The sequence below is a fragment of the Lytechinus pictus genome, chromosome 15, assembly GCF_037042905.1.
Source record: "Lytechinus pictus isolate F3 Inbred chromosome 15, Lp3.0, whole genome shotgun sequence".
Classification (NCBI taxonomy): Eukaryota; Metazoa; Echinodermata; class Echinoidea; order Temnopleuroida; family Toxopneustidae; genus Lytechinus; species Lytechinus pictus.
In genome coordinates this window covers 2,738,579-2,766,005 of record NC_087259.1, presented here as the reverse complement: position 1 = coordinate 2,766,005, position 27,427 = coordinate 2,738,579, and the positions used below count along the sequence as shown (strand labels likewise).

General features: G+C 36.7%; 1 protein-coding gene across 1 annotated transcript in view; it reads left to right on the top strand.

Moving 5' to 3' along the window:
- The window catches only part of LOC129277617 (short transient receptor potential channel 5-like), a 36,273-nt gene extending 10,790 nt beyond the window's left edge, over positions 1-25,483 (top strand). Inside the window, exons 5-10 of the mRNA XM_054913774.2 lie at positions 5,108-5,315; positions 6,267-6,446; positions 15,856-15,900; positions 16,905-17,132; positions 17,608-17,883; positions 21,298-25,483. Coding sequence (XP_054769749.1) covers positions 5,108-5,315; positions 6,267-6,446; positions 15,856-15,900; positions 16,905-17,132; positions 17,608-17,883; positions 21,298-21,303 — 943 coding nt within the window. The 3' untranslated portion in view covers positions 21,304-25,483. The remainder of the gene's footprint in view (positions 1-5,107; positions 5,316-6,266; positions 6,447-15,855; positions 15,901-16,904; positions 17,133-17,607; positions 17,884-21,297) is intronic.
- Positions 25,484-27,427: the final 1,944 nt, after the last annotated feature.

The following is a 27,427-nucleotide window of genomic DNA, read 5'->3' as shown; positions in this document are numbered from 1 at the left end:
TAGGCTATGTGAAATTTGGAAATGCCATACTGATTTACTCATTTTTACATCCAATTTTGATGAATTTTTCAAAATTATGCTTGTTGGATTTTTTTCTATTGATTCAAATCAACATTTTTTTTCTGGGGTGGACTTGACCTTTAATTAAACATTGAACTGTGGGAGAGATGCAAAAAAAATGGCAGGGACAATGATTTACAAGCCAAGCACTGATCGATTTTCAAGTCATTATCAGAAAAAGGAGGTGAAAGAACGGGAAGGGGAAAAAATGCAATGAAAGAAAGAAATTATATAGAGAAAGAAAGAACGTAGGGGAGGGGGGTTGGGTGGGGATCGAGCTGCATGGGAACGAGTCGTTGGGAATTTGTCTAGTCTGACAAACTTTATTATTGCAATTCTTTGTTTCTAACTTGACAACCAAACGATACACGTCCCTCATGAATAACCGGATATATATTGTCACTCGGACTGTTATGAGTGAGAGAAAAGCAAAAAAAAACCCAAAACAAACATGTTGCGATATCGGCCTAAATTAATTGCATCATAATTCATAGTGCATTGAAGTAATATTATTTCTTCACACACACTTTCTTGTGAAAATGCCTATTTGTTCAACTGCATGGCCTATCCCTTCCCCAATAGGCCTACCCCCCCCCCAACCTCACCAATCGCATAAGGGTGGACAAAATAGTACTGCACGAGCAAGTATTTGGCCTTCGGCTGTATAAAACGTGTAATTTTTGTTTGTCAACGAAACAAAGTACGAATCTCTTGTAATGAAAAGATCTCTGACTTCATAATTTTATAAAGTCAAAACTTATTCCCAAAATATTTTATGAATGTGAGAAAGACCAGCGGTCGAGAATACAGCATATACGCCAGTTTTCCCATAATTTTTCTTTCCACATGTAAATTGGCGGATCAGGGCTGGGGGCGACCAAGGTATATTTTGAAAATTGCTCATAGACATACATTTTTATTTATTTACTTTAATAATTGTATGCATTTATTCATTCATTCATGCATGGTCATTTATCATATATTCTGTTTCATTTCCCCAGTGTAAGAGAGTCTTGCACAATAGAGCTAAATGTACGAAAATTGCCATTATAAAATATGGGCCCGTCTGTTTTGCTGTTTCCACCAATTTTTATTTCAAAATCCAAAATGATACATTTTCTTTTGTTCCACGTTCCAATAAATAAAAAATCTTACTTGACATCTAACACGAAACGAGTGACCATTTTTGAACTTTCTTCACAACGTAAAATTTTATAAGAATCTTTTTACTATAATTGGCGACCTTGCCTGACACAGTCCAATTCGATATTGCCATAAACTATATAAATCGCTCTTGTACCATGATTGGTATACCCTGGCCAAATGGCACTGGATGCATGATCAGTTTCAAGTTTCCAATTTGCACCTTTCTAATGAGTCTGAGCAGAAACACAAGTAAAGAACTGTATATAGCTCCTTTATAGAGGCATATTTACAAATGATATGTTGGGTACAGGGGCGGATCCAGCTTCGCTGATATGGGGGGGGGGGGATTTTTCAGTCACATTTTCTACAATCGGCCGCTCGAAGTTGATTTATGTATGTTTATTTGAAGGGGTAGTCCATTAGCTGTATTCCTATAAATCAACATAAATATTTAATAATCTCATAAGCCTTATATAAATAGTTCGAGCGCGAAGCGCGAGCTAATTTTGTATTTGAAATTTTAACATTCTGGGCAATGTTTGTGAGCCTGAACGAATCGTGTATATATGCAACTAAATAATTACTGCGAAGCGTGAACAGAAATTTTAAATATACGTTTTGATCTGATCGAAAAGGAACCATGCACCTGTCAAGGACGTCTTGCAGTTAGCCATGAATGCGTTGCATATTTCAACAATCAAATAGAAGTACATTTTTACCTAAAGAAGGGAAATTCTAAGCTTTTTTGTAAACGTAAACAGGATATGTATATCACTGAACTATTGATGCGAGGGCGAAGCGCGAGCGTAAAAAAAGAGATTTAGACTAAAACGGGACACATCATTCATGTTTTGTAAATAATGAAAAGGATGAGTAATTTGGGATCTTTCTAGATTAATAACATGAATAATGCGAGCGCGGATCCAGGGCGAAGTTCCCGGGTCCCTCTAGGAGTGGGGAAAATAAAAAAAGGGAAAAGAGAGGAGAAAAAAAGGAGGAAAAGAGGAGGAAGACAAATGAAAAAAATAAGGTGAGAAGAAGACTTGGAAAATACAAAAAAAATAAGAATCTTTCATATCACTATATGAATTTTTCGCTCGCACTTGCATGTTTGATATCGAGATACAAATAATCCTCAATGGGCTGATATGGAGCTTAAAATATCACGTTGCTTGATTTACAAATTGATTTTTTTAATGTGCAGCCGTAGTCCGTTTATGGTCTGATCGAGTATCAATGCAGCTCGCGCTACGCGCTCGCATTATTTGTCAAGTACCCAATCTCTAGTCTTCGTATTTACAATAAATTCTCAAAATATTCTTATTCAGGTCTGATTGTCAAAACATATCAGCTCTGATTGTCAAAACCTATCAGCTAGCGCTGCGCGCTCACATTTCGATTGGTTAGTTATTTATCTCTATAACAAACTATTTAAAATCCCTTTTCATGACAATTTATTTAAAAAAAAATCGGTTCGTGATTTGCGCTCGCATTAATTGTTAAAGATATATCAACCAATGCCTTCTATTCATAAATAGAAAAATACTTAGAATATCCAGTTTTCAGAAATTGATATTAACAAATTTCTCGCTCTTATTGGGCTTATTAGAGTAATAAATAAGATAATAACAATAACATTTCATGAATTGCTAATAACTATATTGTCTTTTTTTATAATTGAAAGAATTTTCATCTCGCGCTTGGGGACACTTAATAGGTAGATAATTTCTATTTTCATATGACAAAATGTCCTTAGAATGTTCCCGTCCTAGGTCAGAATAATTTCCGAAAAATATCCGCTCGAGCTTCGCGCTTGAATCATTTATTGAGTGCGATCCACATCCAGTCAGTTTCATTTTCAGTGTTTGAAATAGTTTTCAGATTAGAATTCTGCTCGCACTTCCCGCTCGCATTACGTAGGAAGATGCCTAATTACCCATCTTCACGCCTTACAAAACATGAACTAGTGTCCCGTTTTTAGCTCTAAATCTTAATTTTCCCCATCGCGCTTATCGCTCGTATTGTCTAGTTATATACCTATTCAGTTCAGGATTAATGCTTAGAATGTCAATTTTCTTGTTGGAATGTCAAAAATGTTCAGCCCGCACTTCGCGCTCGCATTATTCCATTCTTGAAATAGGCCATCATAATTATATAGGCCTATGTATCGTCTTCAATACTACAATCAGAACAGGTCCCTTGTTTATCAGGCCAGAATATATATGAAAAAAAAATCTGCTCGTGCTTCGTATTTGCAGTATAGTTATTAGTTAGATGTTTTATTTTCAGGACAAAATATGACATTTACGAAAAATTTTAACTCGCGCATCACTCGCACTATATTGAATAGTACGTATAGGATTATACATTTCAGGGGTCGCGGAAGTGAGGGGGGGGGGGCTCCAGCCCCTGCTTTTTTCCATAACCGTGTTCAAAAAAGTAAAAATGACCATTTGATTGTGATTTTTTGCATGGTCACCCCCCCCCAAAAAAAAATAAAACATTTGACTCAGCCCCCCCCCCCTCACTTTGAAAACCATTCTGCGGCCCCTGCATTTATGTTGTTTTATAAGAATAAAGCTGACTGTTAGGTCTACACCTTCAAAGAAAGAAAGAAACAAAAATCAACTCAGAGCGGTCGATCGTGGAAAATAATGGGTGCAAAATTCCCCCCCCCCCATATTCGTGATATTGGCCGCGAAATTGATCTGCCTCTGCTATCATGTTAGCTCGTTCCATTCTTATTTCCTGTTTCCCTTGCCTCATTTGTTCTTTCTTTTCCTTTACTTGTTATCCTCTTTTTTTTACCTTTCCCTTTCTTCTTTAATTTCTCCCTTCACTTCCAAATTAATTTCCCTTCCCCAATGCATGCGCTGAAATATGACGTGAAAGACATGAACACATCGTACACGCAAAACTGTGTATGAACAGAATGCATAGAGTTGGATAAAGCGTGAGAGAATGTCAGGCCGAAGCGCCGAGCTGAGCGAGCGTGACCAATGTCCATCGCATCGCATCGCATGCAGCATGCAGTATAATGTATCTCGCAGTTTCAAGAACCATGAACCAATCTTGTCGCACGTGGAAATTTGTAGCCAAAATTTTGACAGACTCATCTCTAATACGTTTTCATGAACGTCAAAATAAACTACTGTAACATGTGAACTACAGGTTGGAGGGACAGCATAAGGGGTAAGTTAGTCCACATTTTTAAAAATAATTATCTAACCCATCTAACAAAAATTCAACGGTTTCCTGTGCTCCTCGCCGAACTCGCTGGGGGAGAAACTCGACGGAGGCCATGCTAAAACTAAGGAACAATGATCGACGAGCGCGTACACGGAATTAGCAGACTACGCTCTCGCAGGGATATTTCGGTTTGCTAAAAGTGGAACGGCTAGTGATCAACTAACAGGGGGAAAAATCAGTCGTGGACGAAAGTGGGCGCTATATAAGTGCGCATAAATTCAGCGAACTGTCTTTGAAATTCAGCCGAGGAGAATGATTTTATTTCTCGGAGTTTATTTAAAATTTAATATTTCCAAGAAGAAATTCTGTCAATTTCGCATTGAATCATCATCAGCAATCGTTATTCAATAGGAAAGATCCATTCAACTGGAATTTTTGTATCCTTTACCAACACTATCCACGAGCTTTAAAATATGGATAGCAGGACTAACTGCAGATATTGTAATATTAAGATAAATAAAAAATTAATTTCTGTAAACGGAAAAAGAATCTTGATTATTAATTATTATCATTATTATTATCATTATTATTATTATCATTATTATTATTATTATTATTACTATTATTATTATTATTATTATTATCATTATTATAATCATTATTGTTATTATTATCTTGAATTTCTTTTCTCACTTATTTTTTTATAACACAGATTAGGGGAAACGATGGCCACGCTTTTCTGGGCTCTGTTCGGCCTCCCTGACATGAATATCGTAAACCTGTCGAGCCAAGCAAACATACCCCATACCTTTACACAAACGGTGGGGAACTTCCTTTATGCCACCTATCACGTGATATCTATCGTGGTGCTTCTGAACGTGCTTATCGCTATGATGAGCAATACGTATACGCGTGTTGAGGTGAGTTCAAGCGTGTAAATGATATCGGTGTTATCGTGATCGTCTGGAATGTCGTCTGGGGGCCGTAACACAAAGCTTAGCAATGATCGTAGAACATTTTTCTACGATTGATTCCATTGACTACGATGTGCAATCAATCGTGAAAATCGAAAGTACGATTAATCGCTAAACTTTGTGTTATACGGTGCCCTGGTAAAATCTTATTGACCAAAACTTGTAGCCTTTTCCTTATTTTTTTTTGCCCTTTCTTTTCTTTTCATCCCATTTGTAATAAATCTATAGCAGACAAGCACCGGAAGATTAAACACGCCTCTGCTCTGTCCTGGAAAATTTAAAGGATAACACCTCATATGACATTTTTGTGAAGTTCTCTTTCTCGAAAGATTTCGACAACTGAGGTGTTAAAAAAAAGTTTAATAACAACTTGTCTAAATTGTCTCACCTATCACGTTTTTGTCAAATATCGCTTCAAAGCCAAAATTCACCAATTTCCAATTGAATTTGAATCGATCTCAATAATCTTTTTTTTTCTCTCTTGTCATTTAATACATCTTGTTAATATTTCATTTTGTAATTGCTGAAACGCATCAGTATTAATTTCCGGTATCTTTGATAAGTTTGATGTATAATTTGTATAATTATATGGGTTATGGATTTATTGTATAATTTATAATCATGTTTCAATAATTTGTACAACTTGCTTATGGAAAGTAAATTTGTATTTTGATTTGAGAGAATAAAATAAAACATCCTTAAAAAAAATACCGTGGCCGAGTGGTCTAAGGCGCCCGACTACACCATGTTAGTCCGGGGTTCGATTCCCAGCGCGGCCCTTGACCAAATCATTTTTATCTTTTATCTTGCATCAAATAAATGAAAATGCTTTAGGAATCATTGATACCAACTTGTGCACGTGTTAAAAAAACTTATCCTTTCCCAATTGATTTATAGATGGATGCCGATATCGAGTGGAAATTTTCGAGGTCTAAACTTTGGATGAGCTATTTCGACGATCTCGGCACAGTGCCCCCACCGTTCAACATCATACCAACGCCAAAGGCCTTCTTTTATTTCTTCCGCTGGTTATTTTGTGAAGTTTGTTGCAGAGGGGAAATGGCAAAAGCATACAAGGTAATTATAACCTCCCTTTCAAAAAAAAATCGTAATTTGAATGATAATTCCAGTGAAAAATAAGGCGAATGACGAAGTTTTAGCACGTGGGAAACCAAACTAGATCATGATTAGAATCACGAACGCTAATCACAATCACGAATTCAAATTCTACTCCGGAGGTGAATTCCAGTTAAGTTTCACTCAAATTACGGTACGAATTTTGCGTGTAAAAAGGCTTGACCTCCAAAACATATTTTGGGGGCGGAGCTTACGTGAACTCCAAGTACTTCAAATACAATTGTCATGCACTCGTAGTTTGTATTTGCGATGCAGTGCTTTGATTGACGAGGACACATACCGCCTTCGCTCGGGAATTCGAATTCAAATCACTACAGTTTTCGAGTGAGCGTGTGAAAGGTCCGATGATTCTAAAGACGAATTGCAATCACCAATACAATGATGATTCAAGATTCACGTATGAAAAGGCCCTAAAACTGATACAATATGAAGACTCTCCAAGAAATAAATATCATGGTTAAAATGTTAATGAGTTTCTCAGCTTTATCTGGTGTTAATCAGTGATTACATAGTCTGTATTATAAGGTCTAATGAGTCATACTTTTAATGAGTTTTCTGACCATCATATCGACAAGGCGTGACCGAATGAAGATAGAACCATCTGACGTGTAACATAAAACGCCTACGAAGGGCACTTAAATAGCCATGGACGCTATGGGCTTCAATTATTGATCTTCATCAAAATTATTATCACTAATTGGCATATTCAAAAGAAAATTTACGAAGACAAATATAACTAGATTTTAATTCGTCATGCGGACGAATTAGGTGGTCTGTCATGATTTTTCATTCATTGACGGCTAATGTTGTATAAAATGAATCCCGGGAATGAATCATTCAGATATGATTGATAATCTTGATCATAGACATCAAAGGAATAAATTTTGACCATTGCTAAATGTGATTATAAATGTAGTGATGACAATCGTGATGATTGTAATGATGGTGGTGATAATGCAATATGTTAAATACGAAATAAAGTTAGGAGCACGTAAAATGCCTTAAAAACTCTCCAAAAATCTCAGACGATTTTACCGAAATTGGCTTTCCAAAATTGCGCAATGAAAGGCGCCTTAATTTTCACAGCAGCTAATTTTTAATCGACAGTTTGATGTTTTTTATGCAAAATCTTGTTAAAAATTCTTTGTACTTTGAGCATTTTTTTTAAAGATTTCACCCACTGACATTTCACAATGTCAGTGGGTATTAATTTCACAGAATACTTGAAAATTCATAGGTGATACTTTTTAAAAGCTAAAATATCTTAAATATTTTTGTTCAAATTTTCTGCTACATTTCACAATGCTATAATTTCACAGCATTCACATCAAAACTCATCAGTGATGTATTTGATAAAAGAACCAAGTAGATTTTTTTTGTAAATGTTTGCCAAATTTCTGCAAATTTTTAAACATTTCAAATAATATTTTCCGTCAAAAATTTTCAATATCCATTTATTAATTGTGTATGACTTTGACATTTACTCGAAAATTCTTTCTTGATGATTTTTACTGAAAAAAGTCAGGTAAAAGATTCAAATACTGGCAATTTTCCCGCAAAATTTCGGGAACATGTGTAATTAACTAAATTGCACAATTTTTTCATTTCACAGAAGGTACCTGAAAATTTGTTATACGTTATATTAAGTAAAAATTAACAAACAGAAAAAAAATCCAGGAATTTCCGCAAAATGTCCGGAATGAAAATTTTCAACCCAATAGCGTTTAGATATTGCAGCGTTTACTAAAAAAATACATAAATGATGTTTTACAATGTTAAAATTGCCCCTTAAAAAGTTCTGGCAAAATTACAAAATATGTCCTACATAAGTAACCGCAAAGCAGGTGGGCTTAAAATTTTCAGCAAGACCGTACAAGTGATTAATGAAGCAATTTCTTTAAAAAATTCTCAAAAATTAAGTCCAGAAAAAATTAGCAAAAACTCAAACAAGTTATAACACACTGATGCTGGGGTCAAAAGTGAAAATTAGTCACATGTTATTTGTAGATAATTGTCTTCACTATATCATATCAAAATTTGGAAGAAAACTGACCAGTAATAACGAAGATACGGTCAAGTACGTTGACGTTTGTTGCGAAAATATGTAATTTTCACTAATAACTAAAAATTGACGTAATTACAAAATCTCCAAATGAGATATTGATTATATAAAAGAGTGAGAAAAAATTTGGGGTCAACGGACTCCCTGAAGAGCTACAGTGAATTTTATATAGGCATATTTTTGCCCATTTACGCGCGAGTAATGCAAATTTGAATGGACGCGCATTCCCGTATTATTGGTCGTAAGAGGCTGAATGAGGTATCAAATTAATCAGAAGCTAATGGACAATGGACAGACATAAAATAAATGATGACTCGAAGATGCATACCGATGGTAGGTGCAAGAACGCGCACGCATACCTGTGCGCGCGCAAATTCTTGACATGCTCAAAATGACCCGAAACGTACCCAAACTTGACCACGGTTGATTTGGGGAAATTTAAAATTTTGACGCGCGCGTACGTGCGCGTCGTGATGATATGATCAATCATATAATTTTACAAAATGGCGCCTAGATGACGTCATCATGATTTGATAACCTTGAAAAGTTTCGTTTCACGATTCCATAATAATTTCCATACATGACATGAAAATCAAGAAATTTGACAAGCCCGATTTTGAGATAAAGTGGGAACAAAATTTGGCAATAAAAATAAATAAAGTAAATTCTGACGAATATAATAGGTGATCTGTCATATTCATGACAGACCACCTAAAAAGGAAAAAAAAAAAAAAAAAAGGCAGGCAAGGATTGAACCACCGACCCCTGCTTTACTAGTCAGGTGCGTTATCCAGTCGACCACAATGTTTCCGACAGACGGCAAATGCAAAACAGGAAACATATTGTCAATGTAAATTTTTGCAAGTAGAAAATTGGCATGATGACAAACCTCTACAAGTTCTAGTTTTGAGAATAGCACAAGCTTTAAAATGATACAATGGACATATTGTCTAAAGGGTACATTCTAAGCTAAAACATATTGAAAATTTGGCGAGAAAAGACCAATATTTACGGAATTAGAATCAATTTACATGAGTGTGGTGACATCATGAAACAGAAAACGTTAATTTTTAGTTCCGACGCCATTTTGATGACGTCACGATGTTTTTAAGGGTCAAATGTGGCATGAAATCATATTTCCTATTCATACTCTATTCGAATAGGAAAAAAAAAATGGGGGTCAACGGACTCCCTGAAGAGTCACAGTGAATATTATATAGACATATTTTTGCCCACTTATGACTTATTTTGCGAGTTTGCACGCGCGTGTAATGCAAATTTGAATGGACGCGCATTCCCGTATTATTGGTCGTAAGAGGCTGAATGAGGTATCAAATTAATCAGAAGATAATGAACAATGGAAAGACATGAAAGAAATGATGACTCGAAGATGCATAACGATGGTAGGTGCAAGAACGCGCACGCATACCTGTGCGCGCGCAAATTCTTGACATGCTCAAAATGACCAGAAACGTACCCAAACTTGACCACGGTCGATTTGGGGAAATTTAAAATTTTGACGCGCGCGTACGTGCGCGTCGTGACCTTTGCATGACCTCTGATGATATGTCCTGATGACCTGTCACCTGAACTTGATATGATGCAAATATGGATGATTTTTGATGATTAGTTGCGATGATATGATCAATCATTTAATTTTACAAAATGGCGCCTAGATGACGTCATCATGATTTGATAACCTTGAAAAGTTTCCATTCCCATGTCCATAATGATGCCCATACATGACATGAAAATCAAGGAAATTGACATGCCCGATTTTGAGATAGAGGTGGACAAAGATTTGGCAATAAAAATAAAGAAAATTCTGACGAATATAATAGGTGATCTGTCATCTTAATGACAGACCACCTAAAAAGGACCAAAAAAAAAAAAAAAAAAAAAAAAAGGGGGTCCAGCGAGGTTTGAACCACCGAACCCTGGTATACCAGTCAGGTGTGTTATCCAGTCGGCCACAGTGTGTTCGACAAGCACAGAGAGCAAAATAGGAAACATATTGTCAACTTGACATTGAATGTACATTCTTGCAATTCCAAATTGGCATGATGACAAAACTCTACAAATTCTAGTTTTGAGAATAGTACAAGCTTTAAAATGAAACAGTGGAGATATTGTCTAAAGGATACATTCTAAGCTAAAACATATTGAAAATTTGGCGAGAACAGACCAAGATTTACGGAATTAAAATCAATTTAAATGACTGTGGTGACATCATGAAACAGAAAACACTTGTTCTTAGTTCCGACGCCATTTTGATGACGTCACGATGTAATTAAGAGTCAAATGTGGCATGAAATCATATCTCCTATTCATACTCTATTCGAATATGAAAAGAAAAATTGGGGTCAACGGACTCCCTGAAGAGCTACAGTGAATTTTATATAGGCATATTTTAGCCCATTTACGCGCGCGTAATGCAAATTTGAATGGACGCGCATTCCCGTATTATTGGTCGTAAGAGGCTGAATGAGGTATCAAATTAATCAGAAGATAATGAACAATGGAAAGACATGAAAGAAATGATGACTCGAAGATGCATAACGATGGTAGGTGCAAGAACGCGCACGCATACCTGTGCGCGCGCAAATTCTTGACATGCTCAAAATGACCAGAAACGTACCCAAACTTGACCACGGTCGATTTGGGGAAATTTAAAATTTTGACGCGCGCGTACGTGCGCGTCGTGACCTTTGCATGACCTCTGATGATATGTCCTGATGACCTGTCACCTGAACTTGATATGATGCAAATATGGATGATTTTTGATGATTAGTTGCGATGATATGATCAATCATTTAATTTTACAAAATGGCGCCTAGATGACGTCATCATGATTTGATAACCTTGAAAAGTTTCCATTCCCATGTCCATAATGATGCCCATACATGACATGAAAATCAAGGAAATTGACATGCCCGATTTTGAGATAGAGGTGGACAAAGATTTGGCAATAAAAATAAAGAAAATTCTGACGAATATAATAGGTGATCTGTCATCTTAATGACAGACCACCTAAAAAGGACCAAAAAAAAAAAAAAAAAAAAAAAGGGGGTCCAGCGAGGTTTGAACCACCGAACCCTGGTATACCAGTCAGGTGTGTTATCCAGTCGGCCACAGTGTGTTCGACAAGCACAGAGAGCAAAATAGGAAACATATTGTCAACTTGACATTGAATGTACATTCTTGCAATTCCAAATTGGCATGATGACAAAACTCTACAAATTCTAGTTTTGAGAATAGTACAAGCTTTAAAATGAAACAGTGGAGATATTGTCTAAAGGATACATTCTAAGCTAAAACATATTGAAAATTTGGCGAGAACAGACCAAGATTTACGGAATTAAAATCAATTTAAATGACTGTGGTGACATCATGAAACAGAAAACACTTGTTCTTAGTTCCGACGCCATTTTGATGACGTCACGATGTAATTAAGAGTCAAATGTGGCATGAAATCATATCTCCTATTCATACTCTATTCGAATATGAAAAGAAAAATTGGGGTCAACGGACTCCCTGAAGAGCTACAGTGAATTTTATATAGGCATATTTTAGCCCATTTACGCGCGCGTAATGCAAATTTGAATGGACGCGCATTCCCGTATTATTGGTCGTAAGAGGCTGAATGAGGTATCAAATTAATCAGAAGATAATGAACAATGGAAAGACATGAAAGAAATGATGACTCGAAGATGCATAACGATGGTAGGTGCAAGAACGCGCACGCATACCTGTGCGCGCGCAAATTCTTGACATGCTCAAAATGACCAGAAACGTACCCAAACTTGACCACGGTCGATTTGGGGAAATTTAAAATTTTGACGCGCGCGTACGTGCGCGTCGTGACCTTTGCATGACCTCTGATGATATGTCCTGATGACCTGTCACCTGAACTTGATATGATGCAAATATGGATGATTTTTGATGATTAGTTGCGATGATATGATCAATCATTTAATTTTACAAAATGGCGCCTAGATGACGTCATCATGATTTGATAACCTTGAAAAGTTTCCATTCCCATGTCCATAATGATGCCCATACATGACATGAAAATCAAGGAAATTGACATGCCCGATTTTGAGATAGAGGTGGACAAAGATTTGGCAATAAAAATAAAGAAAATTCTGACGAATATAATAGGTGATCTGTCATCTTAATGACAGACCACCTAAAAAGGACCAAAAAAAAAAAAAAAAAAAAAAAGGGGGTCCAGCGAGGTTTGAACCACCGAACCCTGGTATACCAGTCAGGTGTGTTATCCAGTCGGCCACAGTGTGTTCGACAAGCACAGAGAGCAAAATAGGAAACATATTGTCAACTTGACATTGAATGTACATTCTTGCAATTCCAAATTGGCATGATGACAAAACTCTACAAATTCTAGTTTTGAGAATAGTACAAGCTTTAAAATGAAACAGTGGAGATATTGTCTAAAGGATACATTCTAAGCTAAAACATATTGAAAATTTGGCGAGAACAGACCAAGATTTACGGAATTAAAATCAATTTAAATGACTGTGGTGACATCATGAAACAGAAAACACTTGTTCTTAGTTCCGACGCCATTTTGATGACGTCACGATGTAATTAAGAGTCAAATGTGGCATGAAATCATATCTCCTATTCATACTCTATTCGAATATGAAAAGAAAAATTGGGGTCAACGGACTCCCTGAAGAGCTACAGTGAATTTTATATAGGCATATTTTAGCCCATTTACGCGCGCGTAATGCAAATTTGAATGGACGCGCATTCCCGTATTATTGGTCGTAAGAGGCTGAATGAGGTATCAAATTAATCAGAAGATAATGAACAATGGAAAGACATGAAAGAAATGATGACTCGAAGATGCATAACGATGGTAGGTGCAAGAACGCGCACGCATACCTGTGCGCGCGCAAATTCTTGACATGCTCAAAATGACCAGAAACGTACCCAAACTTGACCACGGTCGATTTGGGGAAATTTAAAATTTTGACGCGCGCGTACGTGCGCGTCGTGACCTTTGCATGACCTCTGATGATATGTCCTGATGACCTGTCACCTGAACTTGATATGATGCAAATATGGATGATTTTTGATGATTAGTTGCGATGATATGATCAATCATTTAATTTTACAAAATGGCGCCTAGATGACGTCATCATGATTTGATAACCTTGAAAAGTTTCCATTCCCATGTCCATAATGATGCCCATACATGACATGAAAATCAAGGAAATTGACATGCCCGATTTTGAGATAGAGGTGGACAAAGATTTGGCAATAAAAATAAATAAAGTAAATTCTGACGAATATAATAGGTGATCTGTCATCTTCATGACAGACCACCTAAAAAGGACCAAAAAAAAAAAAAAAAAAAAAAAAGGGGGTCCAGCGAGGTTTGAACCACCGAACCCTGGTATACCAGTCAGGTGTGTTATCCAGTCGGCCTCAGTGTGTTCGACAAGCACAGAGAGCAAAATAGGAAACATATTGTCAACTTGACATTGAATGTACATTCTTGCAATTCCAAATTGGCATGATGACAAAACTCTACAAATTCTAGTTTTGAGAATAGTACAAGCTTTAAAATGAAACAGTGGAGATATTGTCTAAAGGATACATTCTAAGCTAAAACATATTGAAAATTTGGCGAGAACAGACCAAGATTTACGGAATTAAAATCAATTTAAATGACTGTGGTGACATCATGAAACAGAAAACACTTGTTCTTAGTTCCGACGCCATTTTGATGACGTCACGATGTAATTAAGAGTCAAATGTGGCATGAAATCATATCTCCTATTCATACTCTATTCGAATATGAAAAGAAAAATTGGGGTCAACGGACTCCCTGAAGAGCTACAGTGAATTTTATATAGGCATATTTTAGCCCATTTACGCGCGCGTAATGCAAATTTGAATGGACGCGCATTCCCGTATTATTGGTCGTAAGAGGCTGAATGAGGTATCAAATTAATCAGAAGATAATGAACAATGGAAAGACATGAAAGAAATGATGACTCGAAGATGCATAACGATGGTAGGTGCAAGAACGCGCACGCATACCTGTGCGCGCGCAAATTCTTGACATGCTCAAAATGACCAGAAACGTACCCAAACTTGACCACGGTCGATTTGGGGAAATTTAAAATTTTGACGCGCGCGTACGTGCGCGTCGTGACCTTTGCATGACCTCTGATGATATGTCCTGATGACCTGTCACCTGAACTTGATATGATGCAAATATGGATGATTTTTGATGATTAGTTGCGATGATATGATCAATCATTTAATTTTACAAAATGGCGCCTAGATGACGTCATCATGATTTGATAACCTTGAAAAGTTTCCATTCCCATGTCCATAATGATGCCCATACATGACATGAAAATCAAGGAAATTGACATGCCCGATTTTGAGATAGAGGTGGACAAAGATTTGGCAATAAAAATAAATAAAGTAAATTCTGACGAATATAATAGGTGATCTGTCATCTTCATGACAGACCACCTAATTAGGCTTAGTGTAGTAAATTTACTATCTGATTTAGAGAGATTCATAAATAAACTCTTGATTTTTCACAAAGATGAATGAATGTCGGGTCGGGTAAGATGGGGATTTTTTTAATACTTTGTAGTTATAGATAGCCGAGTTTTAACGCTGCCTTGGCCGAACCAAGTAAGGTTCGCTGAGGCGCCTCAACTGCGGTTACCAATCGAAATCTTTAAAATGGTTTTAAGTTCAGTACATGATTATGAAAAGCTTTAACGATATGGTATGTGAAACGTTGTGGCCCAGTGGATTAGTCTTCTGACTTTGAAAGAGAGGGTCGTGGGTTCAAATCCCAGCCATGGCGTAATTTCCTTGAGCAAGAAGTTAATCCACATTGTGCTGCACTCAACCCAGGTGAGGCGAATGGGTACCCGGCAGGATTAATTCCTTGAATCCAATGAGCGCTGAAAGGCAGCTCGAGCTAAAGCTGGGGTAATAATGATAATAAACAATGCGCCTCGGAATAGAATATTTCTAGATAAATGCCCATTATTATTATTATTATTATCCATTAAAAAAAAAGGATAGATGAGATCGAATAATGGTTTTTAAAGATTAAGACTGTATGATACGTGAAGGGGCAGCGCCAGGGTATTTCAATGTTCGGGAATAGGCCACCTAAAATTTACCTAAATGAACTTAGCTTTTGCAATACATGTTTAGGGAAAGTAGTGCATTGTTTTGATTATACTTTATCTTGGATTTGTTTTATTATCTTTAATTTCAAAGGAACGATTGAAGAGCTTAGTAGATGAACGTCAATTGCGTTTCAAGGTAAGAAAATATTATTTTTAATAAATCTGAATGTAACCAAGTATATTTTGTGAATATAGTGATGTTTATTCCATCTGCTGCACGATCGTAATAACAATGCTAATCACCACCCCAAACCAAAAAGATTTTTACACATTTTACACGACGACGACGACTAACACTACTACTACTACTACTACTACTAGTCTACTACTACTACTACTACTACTACTACTACTACTACTACTATACTACTAATATACTACTACTACTATTACTACTACTACTACTACTACTACTACTACTACTACTACTACTACTACTACTACTACTACTTCTACTACTACTACTATACTACAACTACTATTATTACTATACTACTACTACTACTACTACTACTACTACTACTACTACTATACTACTACTACTATTATTACTATACTACTACTACTACTACTACTACTACTACTACTACTTCTACTACTTCTACTACTACTACTACTATACTACTACTACTATTACTACTATACTACTACTACTACTACTACTATTACTACTACTACTATACTACTACTACTACTACTACTACTACTACTACTACTACTACTACTACTACTACTACTACTACTACTCCTACTACTACCACTACTACTACTTCTACTACTACTACTACTACTACTACTACTACTACTACTACTACTACTGCTAATGCTATTGCTTATACTACTTCTTTTACTGCTGCTACTGCTACTACAACTACTACTTCTCTACTACTACTACTACTACTACTACTACTACTACTACTACTACTACTACATATACTACTACTTTGACTAACTAGTCGTTTTCTTCTTTTTCTTCTACTGCTACTACTACTTGTACCTCTACTACTACAGCTACTGCTGCTGCTGTTGCTCCTACTGCTGCTGCTGCTACCTGAAGTGAAATAGAATAGTAGCATAAAATCTCCATTAATACTAAGTATCATTACTGCTATCTATTTCTCTGGATTCCTTCTTTCACAGGAAGTATCGGACCATCTGGTTAAAAGATACCACTTCGAGAAACGTCACCAGGAGGACGATGACGACCAGGCCAACATCCTCAACGAGCTCAAGCAGGACATCTCGGGTTTCAAGTTCGAGATGTTCGAGGCCCTGGGTGAGATGGACAAGAAGATTCGGCAGGTGGAAGCCAAGGTGCACGACAAGGACTTGGAGGATGATGGCGCACTCGGTACAGGGATGTTCCAGGTAGGATTGACCCGGTGGCAATGATGGCCATGGTGGCTGCAAGGATGATGAGATGATCATTTTGGTAGTGGTGCTGATGATGATGATGATGATGCTGCTGCTGATGATGATGCAAATGATGATATAAATGAAGTGATAAGCTTCGGTATGAAGACGATTATAATATTCGACGATGGTGATGGTGATGAGGGTAGTAACACTATGGCCATAACGTGATATGGTGGGGGACTTCGGCGACAGCCGTCCCCACCCCTCCACTTGTGTATTTTATTTCAAAATCGTTGACCCATTCTACCTCCATGTTTGTTCAATTTGCTTATGTTTGACTGTTTGGCTGTTTGTTTGTTTTTTCAAAATAGAACCGTTGGGATTTTGGGAAGTGTTGACGAACTGAACCCGGTCAAAATCAAAATATTGTGCGGGTTTGAAGGGACATTGTCCATAAAAAAATGTCTCTGATCATTTTGTGTTCCAGGCTCTCCGCGATGCTATGAAAGAACCCGAACGAAGGGACAGCATGATGTCACTGTCATCGGGATGCTCAGAAGCGATGGTCGACATGGCCCAGGCAAAAACCGAGAAGAAACCGAAATGGCTGGACGAAGATGATATGGAACTTCAACCGCTGGTCCCGCCTGTTGTGAACACGACGCGAGAGGAGGCTCCGACATCCCCACCTAACGGCATCCACGCCAACCAACTCCGCTTCATTGACGAGGATGATGCGCTAGGAACACACAGAAATACAGAAGTATAGTATTTAGACGTAATTACTTCGGCCTGCTGTCAAACTCTTGCGATGTTTCTGCTATTTTCTATCTTGCAAACCCAGTAGAACTTCTATCTTCAATCTAGACCAGACTTTGACTGTTTCTCTTGTATAATGCCATGCTTGATCAGAAATCTTCTTCTACTGTTCAAATTGTAGTCAAGACTCACCTTTCGTACTTTCTGGTGTGCCGCGAACGAAAATATGCCTGATTTGTAGCACGTGATCAGAATGGAATGTGTGTTATTAGCCGGTAGTGTATGCTCTTCTGACGTCACAACTTGTGTTCTTTTTACCATGACGTAACAAAGTGTGTCACCGTCAATACTTTCTAAATGTATGTATACAGTGTATGCCTATCAATATGAGAATGGATTTCGTAGATTATTATTTCTCTTTGTAGAAAGTGGTAGATGAACTTTTTGATATTCTATGACTTTCAGACGGCTTCATCTTTTTTTGCTCTTAAAACCCGACTCCCTGACAGCTTTTCTGTAGCCGATTTTCTTCTATTATTGAGTGTTTATATCTACCACATAGATTGTCCTAGCATCTACTGTATAATGTTCAAATTTAGAGATCAGAATAATTGGTAATCAGTCTTTTTGAAAATCTGTCCTTTGGTTGTTGTTTTTATTTCAATAAAATGTAATGATATACATCAAATTCTATCTGATATGAAATCGTTCAAATATATACGACAACATTTTAAAGACCTAATTTTGATCACCAACTCCGTATTATGTAAGAGGCGAGAAGAATATGTAATTTATAATATCACTACTACGACAGTGCGTATAAAAAAAATGGGACAGTTTTGAAAAGTCTATCAAAACTTTGTTTCAAGTTATGTCAATAGATGCTCTGAAGTCTTATCTTTCAAATGCCATTTGCAATAATAAGGTTTGTTCATGCATGAGCGCACATGGAACGTTTTTGTCAGGAGTTCAAAAAAAGGTTTGCGCCAAATGGCAAAAATTAAAAAGTATTGACGATCAGACATTTTGCTAATCAGCAGACTTCCTCGTAAGCTTTTCATTATCTTTGCCCTAATTCTCGAATCATGCTTTCAAAATCCATTTACAAAGCATTAAGCCCCAGTCACATATAGACACGGATCCTCACGGATCAACACGGCAACGCCGGCATGATCCGGGGAGGTCCGGGATCGTTTTGCCCCGGATTAAACGTTGATGACTGTAAACACGGCATCTACACGGCATCTTCACACGGATCTACACGGACCATGCCGGCAGAGCACGTCGTCAACACGGACCTACACGTCAGCAACACGGACCTACACGTCAGCAACACGGACCAACACGTCAGCTACACGGACCAACAGGTCAGCTCAAGGACCAACACGGCAGCTATATTGACCAGCACGGCAAATGAAAATCTGCTCATAATAATGAGCTGATATTTATTCATTTTTTCTTATCCTTGTCGCAACATTATATTATGTTGTTTTTAAAAAAAGATATCAAAACTTAAAACTTCCTTAACCAGTAAAAACGCTGTTTTTCATACAACGCAGTTTACCGTTTTAACAGTAGTTGAGTACTTTAAATATTGAACGACAAATTTAATTTCGATTTGATTTGATATCACTTTATTGAAATCACAATAAAGGAAAGAAATTAACAAAGTCACTAGAAAACATAATAAAAATTTAGATAGGCCCAGGTCATGACGCATAACTGTCGATGCAGGGCAGTAGTATAAAACTTAATGTACAATTTTGATGTAACAGATACATAACATTTATTTTAAGAAAATGAAATGTGAAATAGTAATAACAGACAAAGTTGGGGTAAATATTTAAAAAAAAAAAAAGAATTATTGATACATGCACTAAATTTACAAATATTAGGTTGGGGCCAATCTCCAAAGCGTAAGAAAATATCCTGAATCGTTAAATCATCCATTTAATCATAAATAAATTAAGCATGTTTGTGTCAACTGTTTAACAACTCCTGAAAAGTTCATAAAAGTAAATAGCGTTGTAAAGATTTGATGGGAAAAAAGAACACGGACTGCCAAGGATACTCCAGGCAGCCACACGGACCTACACGGCAGCTACACGGACCTACACGGCAGCCACACGAACCTACACGGACCATCCCGGATGGCTTTGCCAACCCGGCAGTCCACGGATGACGCCGGATGTTTTTGACAGTCAAAAACTGCCGTGTTGGCCTCCCGGACGTTCAAGGACCAACACGGACCACCCCGGACCTCCAAGGATGCCCAAGGCGCCAACACGGATCTCTCCCCGGACCACCCCGGATCAGATCCGGGATGGTCCGGGGTGGTCCGGGATCTATATGTGACTGGGGCTTTAATTTACATGAATTGTTTTGTATTTTCATTGTACTGTGCTATCTTTTAGCATTCCTTCATAAATAAGAAGAAAAAAACGTGTTTGTCAAGCAAGGAGATTTGCATTATCAATGGGCGAGCTTGTAATTTATTCAAATCCTTTTGTTATGTAAAACAAAGGTTACGGGTGCCTTTAAAAGTCATGAATCCTATTATGAAGGGGACATTGATGCCTTGAACAAGTTAAATTGTGTGCTTGAAAGGGTGCGGGATACATTTTTAATTGGGTGCAGATTTGAATTTCAAGGTTCAAGGTTTTGACACGCAAAAAAAGTTTTCACTAAGAAATGATGCTCTTTTTTATTTTTTTTTATTAAGAAAAATTTGAAAAGCAACAAAAAAGTTTTCGCTACAAAATTAAGGTATTTTTTGTTCAATGTTTACGTTTTAACATAGTCACAGTTTTCCAGGGGTGCTGCCTATGATGGATAGTACACGGACCACCCCAGGGAAATCTTTGGAGGGGGGCTTCAGCACCACAGCACTCTGCATTCCAAGGCCATGGTGCTTGACAGGACAATAGTAATTCTAACAGGAAAGAATCATGTCTTTCAAATGCACCACAACCTTTGTTTCACATAAAAGGATTTGGATAAATTACAAGCTCGCCCATTGGTAATGCAAATCTCCTTGCCTGGGTTGACAAACAATTTTTTCTTAGTTAGGAAGGAATGCTAAAAGATGACGTAGTAAAATGAAAATAAAAAAACGATTCAAGTAAATTGTTTTGTAAATGGATTTTGAAAGCATAACTCGAAAAACATAGCAAAGATAATGAAAAGCTTAAGACATTTAAGAGGAAGTCTGCTGATTAGCAAGATGTCTGATCGTCAATATTTTCTCATTTTCTGCCTTTTGGCGCAGGCCTTTTTTTTTAAGCAGAATGTCAGGTTTATTTAGTATGATATGATATTCTATGTTATGTTATTCGGAGGTCAGAGGATTAAAAGCCGTTTAGACAGATTTAGTTATGATTTTTGTTATATACTTTTGTTTTATTTCCTTCTCGAATAGGCATAATGATGGCCTCATCAATAACTGTTGGTGATGTTTCCTGATTGGTCAGCTGGCATCACGTGATCTCAGTACCACTGCCGTGACTCTTACATTCGCTTTGTACAAACACTGGGCAATAAAATGGCTCTTCATTTTGATACTTTATTTAAATACAACTAGTGACGTAAAATAATGATATAAAGAATAAGAGAAATTTCATGAGAAAAACTAAGTTAGGATCGATGATTTGGGATCTGCGAGATATGATCGTGCTTTTGTTATCAACATTTTCAAGTTTGCATTGTAAACGGATAGATTTATGGAGTGTATTCGTACGCCTACATTTTATTTGTTGGACCCATTCTTCTTCTGCATTTTATCATTGATTTGTTCTATTTAGTGCACAAAGAATGTAAAACGTAAAAGTGCTTCTCATGAATATTTCTTCTCTAGATGCTTGTTTTTTTACGATCGAGTGATTTTATAGTAGCCTAAACATATTTGAAAAAATGAAGTGTTTTAGATACATATTATGATATGCATAATACGTATGAGCTTACTATGTCATTACCATCGATATATAGATCAGTTTTCATCACCTACTCATTTATATGCGTGCATAAATTTTTATTGTTATGTATTGCTTCGTAAATGATTCACTGAATTGCCCGATTATGCCTAAGCCAATTATTGAAATCAAGTTTATCTTGGGATAGGCGCCATCTACAAATTATATGTACGCCATAAAAGGGTTTTTTTACCGACTTTTGTAAACGACAAGCATGGCAATGTCGTTTTTGTATATTTTCTTCATTTTCCTTTGGAAACTTGTGTGTTTGCTGTTTGGAATAACCGAAAATAACTCTCGGAATATCCATGGAGCCAGCAAAAGACATTCTTCACTTCGACCTGATCTTCCGGTACTTTCGGAGACGGGGATTTTCCGAGATTCCCTGAGAAAAATAGTGTCTTTGAGTTATATTGGAAAAAACAATTGTTGTCCTATCCAGAACGGATAAGCACCGGAATGCATACATACATACTCTACCATGAAAATTGATTTAAATGATTGGATTTAAAGCAACGCAATGTACATCAACAGATGTTTGAAGATGATTTTAGTGGTATCATGCTCCTATAGCACGTCCATGGTTAGACGTGGGTTGACGAACTGAGTAGAAACCACTTTCGTTTATTATTTATCGAGATTACTTTTGTGGCTGGAGAAAAAGTGCGCATTCTTGCTATAAATTATCTTTGCTTTTGCAGGGATTTAGATTTTGTGACAGCAATATTTTGATTGAATTATTATGCACTATGTAACTATATTGTTGCTATTCCGATGTGTACATATATTTCATAGTTCTTTTCTTAGCGTGTATGGCTAATGTATGATTTATTATTATAAGCAACGAATATTTTGAATGCTTTGTTAGTCTTGATAATATTTTTGATTATGAAATTTTTGCAATCAATTTCAAGTGAATTCGAGTTGAATTCGTGTAGGTTTTCCTCCTTTTTTTGTTCGAATTTCTCAATACATTAAAGTGAGACATGGGTTTGTTTTTAGATTTTTTTATACTTGAAATTACGGAGAGCGAATTTGGCTTTGAAATGTCTAAATATTGTGACCTTTCTATAAGTATTCCAAATGTAGGTAAAACAATGCATTGATTTTAGCTATATTGTGAATATATATCCATCGTGTTCCAAGCTTCATTTAAAGTAATGTGATTTTTTTGTCATTGCACAAATACTATTTTCAGTTCAGTAACTTAATGGTTTTGTTTCTATTTCAATGTAATCTATTGACTGCAACTATTGAGCTACAGGGCGGATCTGGGAAATCGTTAAACAGGGCGTACACAATATCTGTACAAATAGGGATATACCGAAAAATAATTGCTTACAGTAAAATTGCTTATGCTGCTACTACAATTGTTTGACAAACCCACTTTGGTGTGTCATAATCCCCCATGCATTCGTTCATAAAGTTATTCATACATTTACGAACATGTTCGTAAGAGTCAACGGCGAATCCAGGGGACCAAGAGTGTCGGGGCCCACCGCCCCTGGAAGATCCGCCAATGCATATAATAAGACAAGGCACCGGCCCACCGCCCTGGAACGATGATGCCTTCTTTTCTCTTGTCAGAATGTTTTTCCTGCCCCAGCTCCCCCTCATGAGCCCCTGCATGTATGTGCGATCCTGATCCACCGCAGACTAAATGAACAACGCTAATTTCAACCACAAGACACATTGCTTGCACTATAAAGGATATTATATATATATATATTTCGAAATTTTACAGAATTTGGTAGCTCAGTTTCAAATCTGAACAGATAAAATAAAAATCAATCTATAGATTTTATAATAATTATGAAGTGAAACGAATATTATGATGAACTAAGAAACACCACGCCTTTGAAAATATTAATACATTTTTAAGGGAGTTATAAAAACACTTGAAATCTAACGGCGGGAGATAATGTAAACAATATACAGTGCGCATTCAACAATACATATTGTGAAAAGCTGTCAAAATCATGAATTATTTTAATTATAGTTGAATGACAGTCCAACAAGGCAAGGTTGGGTTTATGCTTGAGCGAATTCTTAGTTTGGTCCAGGCAATCAAAAATGGCTTGCGCCAAAATGAAAGAAATCAATAAAGAGAAAGCAACAGTACCCCTAATCAAAGGATCTTTTTTCTTCAAAAGTATATTGATTTAAGATAGTTTTGTACTATAATTTCAGTTATTATTATGTATGATTGATAAATATTCATACATAATTACTTTTCTTATTAGTTTGAACTTTACCATATATTTTATTCAATCTTTGATAAAGAAAAGTTGTTACATAAAAGCAAATATATTATAACTATAATGATAATTGACGCATAATCACAACATAATCATAAACGATTACTAAAAGCACGTCATTTTATTTGGAGTACCCAAAGCACTGCTGCCTTCATTGCAGAATTCTTCATTTTCAATTCGTAAAGCTATTTTTGATACTCTGGACCAAGATTGTAGGCGTTCGCTCAAGCTTGACGTTTGTCTTTTGATGTTTCTCTATAAAAGAGACTAAGCATCTGTCAATACCAGATTTTACCCGAGAGTGAAATATTTTTACACTCAACGTATCATCAAAACTATGTCATAATGTTATTATGATTTCTTTTTTCAGCATTCTGCAGCTTTTTAATATTCGCTAAAACATTGTTTTGTGTGAATTTGCCAGTTTCTTTTTTAGTACAGCGGCACCACCAGTCAGAAATAGATTTTTACTGTATGATTGTGAAAGGAAATTTCGGAATTAAGATTTTTTTAAAGTTATTTTGAAATTTGGGGCAGTGCAAAGGCGAATATAATATACTACAGCAATACAAACGAATATGACTTTTTTTTATTCACGTATTTCGTCTGGACTAGTTTAGCAATATTCATAATCGTGTTTCAAATTTCATGGTTGTTCTCACTTGTCCTATTTTCTCCTTATAAAGAACCCTCCCTCTCTCCCCCTCTCTGCCTCCCCCCGCCTCTCTCTCTCTCTCTCTCTCTCTCTCTCTCTGCCCCCCCCCCCTCTCTCTCATCACTCTATGTCATGTTTTTCTCTTGTTTAGCCCGAGGACTCTTTCGAAAGTGTTTATCATTTACCATTGCTAATTCTTATTTGAAATTTGAACCATTGTCCTCTCTATATAGTTAAAATATATTCTGTTTAGTTATGTAGACCTATTCCGATTTTAGTTATTGTATATTTCTGCGTATTCACATTCATTTGAGAGATATGACACTGATTTACTTTATAAAGATGAACATAATGTTGACTGTACTATAATTTTAGGGTATATTCATGTATATATTTCTTGCGGATTGTAATTTACATTATATATAAATCTACCTAAGTTTTCTTGCAGTAATGATTTTGAAAATGTATATGAAAATTTATCTAATATATTGGTATAATGTGTTTTGAATTGAATGTCGTATAGTATAATCATAGGGATATATTTGTATCACACATAGCGCTCTTTCAATGTTATGTAGTAACCAAGAAAGAAACAAATTCTCTTTATATGAATGTCTAATCAATTTCAGACAACTTGTATGAAACGATATACAAGGTGCTTAAGATCGCGGGTATCATATTAAACTTTATCATATTCAATAAAAATAATGTTCCCTCTTCGAAGTTACTTGTGTTTAAATCATTTCATGTTATTTTGGAGGAAAGGGCTAGAAAGAGAGACAGCGAGAGGGAGAGAGAAAGAGAGAGCTTAAAAGACAAGAAACATAATGAAAGTTTCAGAGTGCAAGTTGATTTGAATGAATACAGAAAATCAAACAAGCAAGGCTGAATATCTCAATGATATCAGATGTAAGATAGTAACTGATATTATTCTCGCCTTATTTTCAGAAAACAGTTATCTACACAGAGTAGGCTGTGTGTGGAAACGATGACGCCACCCACTTATGAGGGGCCAAACAGGCAACCAATATCGCATACATTCGTAATTCCGAAGCTTCGTTATTCCGAAGGTTCGGATATTCCGAAGGTTCGTATTTCCGAAGATTCATAATTCCGAAGGTTCGTTAGTCCGAAAACGAAATGAGGTTCGTAATTCCGAAGGTTCGTTAGTCCGAAAACGAAGTGAGGTTCGTAATTCCGAAGGTTCGATAATCCGAAAACGAAATGAGGTTCGTAATTCCGAAGGTTCGTTAGTCTAAAAACTAAATGATTAACGAACCCTATTTCTTATTCGGACTTAAGAACCTTCGGAACAAGGAACCTTATTTCGTTTTCGGATTAACGAACCTTCGGAACAACGAACCTTATTTCGTTTTCGGATTAACTAACCTTCGGAACATCGAACTTTATTTCGTTTTCGGATTATCGAACCTTCGGAATAACGCCACAATTGTTCGGATTAACGAACCCTTTTACGTTTTCGGATTAACGAACATCGAGGTATAGGCAATTTACGTGTTTCGGAATTACGAACCTTCGGAATAAAGAACCTTCGGAATTACGAAGTGTAACCGTTTAACCAATCAGGGGCCCGTAACACAAAGCTTAGCAATGATCGTAGAACATTTTTCTACGATTGATTGCATTGACTACAATGTACAATCCATCGTAAAAATCTAGAGTACGATCAATCGCTAAACTGACCCAGAACACAGGAAACTATACATCTTTACATCTATCCCACTGACCCAAGCCAAGCTCGTTTAGTTGCATGGTTGTATAGTGAGCGGGCCAAACTGCCATTAGCCCGCTATAGCACTATTCAGCCCACTTTACATCCCTGAATCCATGCCAGTCCAGCCAATGACACCATGATTCATACTACCGTATCAGGACATCTACCCCCCTGGACATCCACCCCCGTACATCCACCCCCCGTACATCCACCCCGGATATTCACCCTCTAGGACATCCACCCCCCTAGGACAAGGCTTAGTATCCCCTAGGACATCTACTCCCCGGACATTTACCCCCGGACATCTACCCTTGGACATGTACCCCGGACATCTCCCCCGGACATCTACCCCCCCCCCGGACATCTACATGTACCCTCCGGACAAAGTAAGGAAAGGAGTAAAACAAAAACAAAAAAGAAGAAGGATCAGAGGAGGAAGAAACGTGAATAGAATAAGAAGAAGAAGGGAATACTTGCAAGTAGAACATGTTCAGGTCATTATATTAAAATGAAAATTTCGCTCGCGCTCCGTGCTCGCAGTGTCAGTTTAATGAGAAAATAGTTTGAACAAGAGGATAACATTGGGTTTAAAAATTACCATTTTCAAGTCAATATGCACAGATTATTCTATTCGCGATTCGAGTTTGCAGTAGTTTGTATGAGCGTGATACGCATCCTGATCATGATCACAAAATTGCTTAGAAAATCTAGTTTTCACCTTGGAAAATGAACAAATTTCAGCTCGAGCTTCGCGTTCGCATTGCCTCTTCGATAAGATAAATATCTTGCTCAAGAGGCTTAAATGGAGCTTGAAATATTTAGTTATGAATTAAATATACGAATCATTTTTCAGCTCACGCTGAGCACTCGAATTATTTGATTTATAAAAGTACCTCTCCTCTTCGTGCATACAATAAATTATCAAAAAGATG